Consider the following 9517-nt stretch of genomic DNA (forward strand, 5'->3'; position numbering starts at 1 on the left):
CCCCCTCTTTGGCACTCGAAAGCCCCAACAGCTACATGTTGGTCATACATACACATATATATATACACGCACGCGCGCGCACGCACATATACACATTTCTCTCACTCAGCAGCTGCATGCCGGTCATACATACATCCACACATACACACACATGTATATTTGTGTGCTGTGGTATCTGTGTGTATATATATAGTATATATAATACATATGTGTGTGTGTGTAAAGAGAATGGATATTGTATATATATATATATTCATATGTATGTGCACATATATAATCAAACAGATATAAATAAAAAATGCAGATATGTACATATATATCCATATATATCCATATACATATCTTTAGATGTATGTACATATATAATCATGTGTATATATGTATATATATGCACTTATATATGTATATATAAATATATATATTCTTTTTTTACATACACATATATATGTATGCATATATGCACATATACACACATATATATATTCATATATATGTATGTATATGTATGCATATACGCATGTGTGTATATATATAATATGTATGTATATAATTGTATAAATATATACATATTGGTTCGCTAAGAAAACCTCTCGAGCAGTTGTAATATTTATTTCAACATGAAATATGAATGTTAATGTAAATGTTAATAACCCATAATAACCACTGATATTATCCATATATAGGGTTATTTTTAAAGAAATAATTCTTTAAGTACAACCAATGTAATATTTATTTCTTATTTCATACTTTAACATTTACAGTAGTTGAATTGTTTCTCATAGTTCCAAAAATAATAAATCACTGATTTTATAGTAACAAAATATGTTCCTTCATATTCATCTCAAAATTTCACACAAATAACAGATCATAGTAATATATATATTGGATTGTATTTTTCAAATATTTTCTTCTTTCCTCAGAATACAAGTACTATTGTTATACAGTTCTCTCTTCTTTTAACGGTAGGTTCATGTTTGAGCCGCCGTGGTCACAGCATGATACTTAATTGTAGTTTTCATGTTGTGATGCTCTTGGAGTACTTGGTAGGGTCCCCAGTTCCTTTCCACGGAGAGTGCCGGTGTTACCTTTTTAGGTAATATACAGTTCTACTACTCATATATTACACATGTATAATACATGACCAATCTACTCATTTATTTGACACTCACTTCGTAACACTCCGGTTTTCTAAGGCGAAATCACAACTAGCCAGACCGTCACCAGCCACCCTTACTGTTGTCCACTGTAATATTATTATTTCAATGTTTTAAGTTTACTTAACAAAAATTCCTTTCCTTTAATACACTGTAGATAATTCACTGACAAAATCATATGATAATAAATTACAAAATCCTGTAAACATATTCTAAACGCTTGTCCAGGTCTGCCCTTCAAAATCGACGCATGGCTTCCCTCTGCATCACCACCAAAACAAACAAAAAAGAAATTATATGCGCAATGCATTGTTGTACTGATAGCTTTTCTATACATAATTCTTCTCACCATTATCATATATACTTCAGCATTATGTCCTTTAAAGAAAATTCACAATTTTATAACACATATCATCTCTAATGATGATACACATATATACATACATACATACATGCATATATATATATATATATATATATATATATATATATATAATATATATATATATATATATATATATATATATATATATATATATATATATATATATATATATGTGTGTGTGTGTGTGTGTGTGTGTGTGTGTGTGTGTGTTTATATATGTTTATATATAGATGTGTGTATATATACACACATATATACATAAACATAAGTATGTATGCATATGTATTTGTGTATATATACATATATGCGTGTGTATATATGCATGTGTATGAGTGTTTGCATATATACACTGCTCGTCAGTGGAATCTGAACAAAATACTTTCCTTTTCATGCGCAATGAAATACTGTTAATGTTGTTTTTGTTACCTTCATACTAATGCTGTTTATCATCCACCTTTTTCTTTTTTTAGCGACCAGCTATTTATGTAGTCATTTTTGCGTATGTTTGCTGTCTTTGCATTTTATTAAATTTCTAAATCGATACCTTTTCAAGTTGATAAAAAGGTGTGCACAACTTCCTATATTTCTATCAGTTTAGAATAAAAGGAAAAAGAAATCTGAATTTTCATTACAGGCATCACGATTTCCGATGTTATGATTCCTAATTCTCTAAAGTATAACTTATGTTAACTGTGTATATGTATGGAAACTGTGTATGTGTATCTCATATACAGTAATTAAGATGGTGAGTGTGAAAAGAAAAAAATAAATGAAATTGCTCAGTTTTATTCATCTTTCTCGAATCAAAATTCTTCAGCCATAGAAACGACCATGTCCTCCAAAGCTCCCGCCATGGCCTCCATAGCCTCTGTAGCCTCCGAAGCTGCTGTGGCCTCCGAAGCCACGACCGAAACCGAATCCGGGCTCAGCCTCAGCACTCCTCTTCCAACGTCCGTAACCGTAGCTGCTGTACACGGGCCTGAAAGACACGTGTCCATAGCTGCCATACCCGTATCCGAAGCGAGAAGGATCAGCCTCGGGCTCAGCCTCAGCCTCAGCTACAGGCTCAGCCTCAGCACTCCTCTTCCAACGTCCGTATCCGTAGCTGCTATACACGGGTCTGTAGGACACGAGTCCATGGCCTCCAAAGCCACCTCATAGCGACTGGGCTCAGCATCAGCTTCAGGATCACCGCTGACACTGACAGCGACAAACGCCACGAGGGCAACAGCAATGGCCTGCAAGAAAGTCGTTTTCACGATAATTCATACGTCTAAACACATTGGAGGTCAGTAGTCTTTACACAAATTTCCTATAAATGAAATAGATTTCAATCTACGTGAATTTCATCTTTCAACACTAAATTTTGATGTTATATTTGTGCACAACTCATGAACTTATTCAGCATTAAACTGCTGTGAATCGCCTACACTGAGATTCGCTCAAAGAAATGCAACACTCACCAGGGTCTTCATATCCGTCGGGAATCACAGGCGACCGTGGCCAAACGACGGCGGTTGGCTCTTATATAGCACGCCACACGCTGACGCTCCCGCCTGTAGCCAATCGCCAAACGGCTCAAGGTCACGGGATGGGAACTCTGCTTCGAAGGGCAAGGGTTGAGTTCAAGTGAGCAATATTTCATTTCCTGGAGTTCACACCTTAAGAAAATGTGTCCAGAGTCATTCATTTCCTTGTGTATGGACATGGAAATTGATATGATTGTAATTAAACGCTCGCTTGACTAAAGTAGACAACGGTCTATTTACGAGTGATTACTAGGCAAAATTATGGTCGAATACTGATAGAAGGAACAACAAATAAAACTATCAGTGCAACGTAGAGACGACCATTTTGTCTTAGTCTCCTCTTCTCGGGGTCGGCCTCGGTTTGGGGTCAGTCACCTCCACCCCGGGGTCAACCTCTGCTTATTGTCAGCCTCCTCTGCTAGAGGTCGGCCTCGGTTTGGGGTCAGCCTCCGCTTAGAATCAGCCTCCTCCGTCCCGCGTTAACCTCCGTATAGAGTAAGCCTCCTCCGTTCGGGGTCAGAGTCTGCTCAAGGTCAACCTTGGCTTGGGGTCTGCTTCCGCTCGCTGTCAGCCTCTGCTCGAGCTTAGCCTCCGATCGGGGTAGGCTCCGGCACTCCTTTGGCACTCGAAGCCCCAACAGCTACATGTTGGTCATACATACAACACACATATATATATATATACACGCACGTGCGCGCACGCACACATATACAAATTTCTCTCACTCAGCAACTGCATGCCGGTCATACATACATCCACACATACACACACATGTATATTTGTGTGCGTGTGTGTATCTGTGTGTATATATATAGTATACATAATGCATATATATGAGTGTGTAGAGAGAATGGTTATTGTATATATATATATATTCATATGTATGTGCATGTATATAATCAAACAGATATAAATAAAAAATGTAGATATGTACATATTTATCCATATGTATACGTACATATACATATTCTTATATGTATGTACATATATAATCATGTCATATATACAAGACACATACCTACATGTGTATATATGTATATATATGCATTTATATATGTATATATATATATATTCTTTTTTTACATACACATATATATGTATTATATATGCACATACACGCACACATATATATATTCATATATATGTATGTATATGTATGCATATACGCATGTGTGTATATATATATAATATGTATGTATATAATTGTATAAATATATACATATTGGTTCGCTAAGAAAACCTCTCGAGCAGTTGTAATATTTATTTCAACCTGAAATATGAATGTTAATGTAAATGTTAATAACCCATAATAACCACTGATATTATCCATATATAGGGTTATTTTTAAAGAAATAATTCTTTAATTACAACAAACCAATGTAATATTTATTTCTTACTTCATACTTTAACATTTACAGTAGTTGAATTGTTTCTCATAGTTCCAAAAATAATAAATCACTGATTTTATAGTAACAAAATATGTTCCTTCATATTCATCTCAAAATATCACACAAATAACAGATCATAGTAATATATATATTAGATTGTATTTTTCAAATACTTTCTTCTTTCCTAAGAATACAAGTACCATTGTTATACAGTTCTACTACTCATATATTACACATGTATAATATATGACCAGTCTACTCATTTATTTGACACTCACTTCGTAACACTCCGGTTTTCTAAGGCGAAATCACAACTAGCCAGACCGTCACCAACCACCCTTACTGTTGTCCACTGTAATATTATTATTTCAATGTTTTAAGTTTATTTAACAAACATTCCTTTCCTTTAATACACTGTAGATAATTCACTGAAAAAATCAAATGATAATAGTTTACAAAATCCTGTAAACATATTCTAAACGCTAGTCCAGGTCTGCCCTTCAAAATCGACGCATGGCTTCCCTCTGCGTCACCACCAAAACAAACAAAAAAGAAATATGCGCAATGCATTGTTGTACTGATTGCTTTTCTATACATAATTCTTCTCACCATTATCATATATACTTCAGCATTATGTCCTTTAAAGAAAATTCACAATTTTATAACACATATCATCTCTAATGATGATACACATACATACATACATACATGCATACATATATATGTGTGTGTGTGTGTGTTTATATATGTTTATATATAGATGTGTGTATATATACACACATATATACATAAATATAAGTATGTATGCATATGTATTAGTGTATATATACATATATGCGTGTGTATATGCGTGTGTATGAGTGTTTGCATATATACACTGCTCGTCAGTGGAATCTGAACAAAATACTTTCCTTTTCATGCGCAATGAAATACTGTTAATGCTGTTTTTGTTACCTTCATACTAATGCTGTTTATCATCCACTTTTTTCTTTTTTTAGCGACCAGCTATTTATGTAGTCATTTTTGCGTATGTTTGCTGTCTTTGCATTTTATTGAATTTCTAAATCGATACCTTTTCAAGTTGATAAAAAGGTGTGCACAACTTCCTATATTTCTGTCAGTTTAGAATAAAAGGAAAAAGAAATCTGAATTCACATTACAGGCATCACGATTTCCGATGTTATGATTCCTAATTCTCTAAAGTATAACTTATGTTAACTGTGTATATGTATGGAAACTGTGTATGTGTATCTCATATACAGTAATTAAGATGGTGAGTGTGAAAAGAAAAAAATAAATGAAATTGCTCAGTTTTATTCATCTTTCTCGAATCAAAATTCTTCAGCCATAGAAACGACCATGTCCTCCAAAGCTCCCGCCATGGCCTCCATAGCCTCTGTAGCCTCCGAAGCTGCTGTGACCTCCGAAGCCACGACCGAAGCCGAATCCGGGCTCAGGCTCAGCACTCCTCTTCCAACGTCCGTATCCGTAGCTGCTATACACGGGTCTGTAGGACACGAGTCCATGGCCTCCAAAGCCACCTCCATAGCGACTGGGCTCAGCATCAGCTTCAGGATCACCGCTGACACTGACAGCGACAAACGCCACGAGGGCAACAGCAATGGCCTGCAAGAAAGTAGTTTTCACGATAATTCATACGTCTAAACACATTGGAGGTCAGTAGTCCTTACACAAATTTCCTATAAATGAAATAGATTTCAATTTACGTGAACTTTCTCTTTCAACACTAAACTTTGATGTTATATTTGTGCACAACTCATGAACTTATTCAGCATTAAACTGCTGTGAATCGCCTACACTGAGATTCGCTCAAAGAAATGCAACACTCACCAGGGTCTTCATATCCGTCGGGAATCACAGGCGACTGTGGCCAAACGGCGGTTGGCTCTTATATAGCACGCCACACGCTGACGCTCCCGCCTGTAGCCAATCGCCAAACGGCTCAAGGTCACGGGATGGGAACTCTGCTTCGAAGGGCAAGGGTTGAGTTCAAGTGAGCAATATTTCATTTCCTGGAGTTCACACCTTAAGAAAATGTGTCCAGAGTCATTCATTTCCTTGTGTATGGACATGGAAATTGATATGATTGTAATTAAACGCTCGCTTGACTAAAGTAGACAACGGTCTATTTACGAGTGGTTACTAGGCAAAATTATGGTCGAATACTGACAGAGGGAACAGCAAATAAAACTATCAGTGCTACGTAGAGACGACCATTTTGTCTTAGTCTCCTCTGCTCGGGGTCGGCCTCGGTTTAGGGTCAGTCACCTCACCCCGGGGTCAACCTCTGCTTATTGTCAGCCTCCTCTGCTCGAGGTCGGCCTCGGTTTGGGGTCAGCCTCCCCCGCCTGGGGTCAGCCTCCGCTTAGAATCAGCCTCCTCCGCCCCGGTTAACCTCCGTATAGAGTAAGCCTCCTCCGTTCGGGGTCAGAGTCTGCTCAAGGTCAACCTTGGCTTGGGGTCTGCTTCCGCTCGCTGTCAGCCTTTGCTCGAGCTCAGCCTCCGATCGGGGTAGGCTCCGGCACTCCTTTGGCACTCGAAGCCCCAACAGCTACATGTCGGTCATACATACACACACATATGTACACGCACGCGCGCGCACGCACACATATACACATTTCTCTTTCACTCAGCAACTGCATGCCGGTCATACATACATCCACACATACACACACATGTATATTTGTGTGCGTGTGTGTATCTGTGTGTATATATATAGTATACATAATACATATATATGAGTGTGTAGAGAGAATGGTTATTGTATATATATATATATATATATTCATATGTATGTGCATGTATATAATCAAACAGATATAAATAAAAAATGTAGATATGTACATATTTATCCATATGTATACGTACATATATATATATATATATATATATATATATGTATATATATATTCTTTTTTTACATACACATATATATGTATGTATATATGCACATACACGCACACATATATATATTCATATATATGTATGTATATGTATGCATATACGCATGTGTGTGTGTGTATATATGTATGTATATAATTGTATAAATATATACATATTGGTTCGCTAAGAAAACCTCTCGAGCAGTTGTAATATTTATTTCAACCTGAAATATGAATGTTAATGTAAATGTTAATAACCCATAATAACCACTGATATTATCCATATATAGGGTTATTTTTAAAGAAATAATTCTTTAAGTACAACAAACCAATGTAATATTTATTTCTTACTTCATACTTTAACATTTACAGTAGTTGAATTGTTTCTCATAGTTCCAAAAATAATAAATCACTGATTTTATAGTAACAAAATATGTTCCTTCATATTCATCTCAAAATATCACACAAATAACAGATCATAGTAATATATATATTAGATTGTATTTTTCAAATACTTTCTTCTTTCCTAAGAATACAAGTACCATTGTTATACAGTTCTCTACTCATATATTACACATGTATAATATATGACCAATCTACTCATTTATTTGACACTCACTTCGTAACACTCCGGTTTTCTAAGGCGAAAGCACAACTAGCCAGACCGTCACCAACCACCCTTACTGTTGTCCACTGTAATATTATTATTTCAATGTTTTAAGTTTATTTAACAAACATTCCTTTCCTTTAATACACTGTAGATAATTCACTGAAAAAATCAAATGATAATAGTTTACAAAATCCTGTAAACATATTCTAAACGCTTGTCCAGGTCTGCCCTTCAAAATCGACGCATGGCTTCCCTCTGCGTCACCACCAAAACAAACAAAAAAGAAATATGCGCAATGCATTGTTGTACTGATTGCTTTTCTATACATAATTCTTCTCACCATTATCATATATACTTCAGCATTATGTCCTTTAAAGAAAATACACAATTTTATAACACATATCATCTCTAATGATGATACACATATATACATACATACATACATACATGCATACATATATATATGTGTGTGTGTGTGTGTATTTATATATGTTTATATATAGATGTGTGTATATATACACACATATATACATAAATATAAGTATGTATGCATATGTATTTGTGTATATATACATATATGCGTGTGTATATGCGTGTGTATGAGTGTTTGCATATATACACTGCTCGTCAGTGGAATCTGAACAAAATACTTTCCTTTTCATGCGCAATGAAATACTGTTATTGTTGTTTTTGTTACCTTCATACTAATGCTGTTTATCATCCACTTTTTTCTTTTTTTAGCGACCAGCTATTTATGTAGTCATTTTTGCGTATGTTTGCTGTCTTTGCATTTTATTAAATTTCTAAATCGATACCTTTTCAAGTTGATAAAAAGGTGTGCACAACTTCCTATATTTCTGTCAGTTTAGAATAAAAGGAAAAAGAAATCTGAATTCACATTACAGGCATCACGATTTCCGATGTTATGATTCTTAATTCTCTAAAGTATAACTTATGTTAACTGTGTATATGTATGGAAACTGTATATGTGTATCTCATATTCAGTAATTAAGATGGTGAGTGTGAAAAGAAAAAAATAATAAATAAAATTGCTCAGTTTTATTAATCTTTCTCGAACCAAACTCCTTCAGCCATAGAAACGACCATGTCCTCCAAAGCTCCCGCCATGGCCTCCATAGCCTCTGTAGCCTCCGAAGCTGCTGTGGCCTCCGAAGCCGCGACCGAAGCCGAATCCGGGTTCAGCCTCAGCACTCCTCTTCCAACGTCCGTAACCGTAGCTGCTGTACACGGGCCTGAAAGACACGTGTCCATAGCTGCCATACCCGTATCCGAAGCGAGAAGGATCAGCCTCGGGCTCAGCCTCAGCCTCAGCTACAGGCTCAGCACTCCTCTTCCAACGTCCGTATCCGTAGCTGCTATACACGGGTCTGTAGGACACGAGTCCATGGCCTCCAAAGCCACCTCCATAGCGACTGGGCTCAGCATCAGCTTCAGGATCACCGCTGACACTGACAGCGACAAACGCCACGAGGGCAACAGCGATTGTTCGAAATTCATAGTCTAAACACATTATTTTAAGAAATTTCA

General features: G+C 36.1%; 1 protein-coding gene and 1 pseudogene across 1 annotated transcript; both read right to left on the minus strand.

Annotated features, from left to right (window-relative positions):
* LOC119577882 overlaps positions 1 to 3155 on the minus strand; it is a 5849-nt pseudogene extending 2694 nt beyond the window's left edge.
* A 2597-nt stretch (positions 3156 to 5752) lies between these two features.
* LOC119577545 (shematrin-like protein 2) lies at positions 5753 to 9500 on the minus strand. The gene is made up of 5 exons (XM_037925134.1): positions 9074 to 9500; positions 7875 to 7885; positions 6354 to 6534; positions 6308 to 6321; positions 5753 to 6082 (listed from the first exon to the last, which is right to left on the minus strand). Exons 1-5 carry the CDS (start codon positions 9498 to 9500, stop codon positions 5798 to 5800), a joined length of 918 nt encoding a protein of 305 aa, XP_037781062.1. The 3' UTR covers positions 5753 to 5797.
* Between the last annotated feature and the right edge of the window lie 17 nt (positions 9501 to 9517).

Source organism: Penaeus monodon, chromosome 10, assembly GCF_015228065.2.
Source record: "Penaeus monodon isolate SGIC_2016 chromosome 10, NSTDA_Pmon_1, whole genome shotgun sequence".
NCBI lineage: Eukaryota > Metazoa > Arthropoda > Malacostraca > Decapoda > Penaeidae > Penaeus > Penaeus monodon.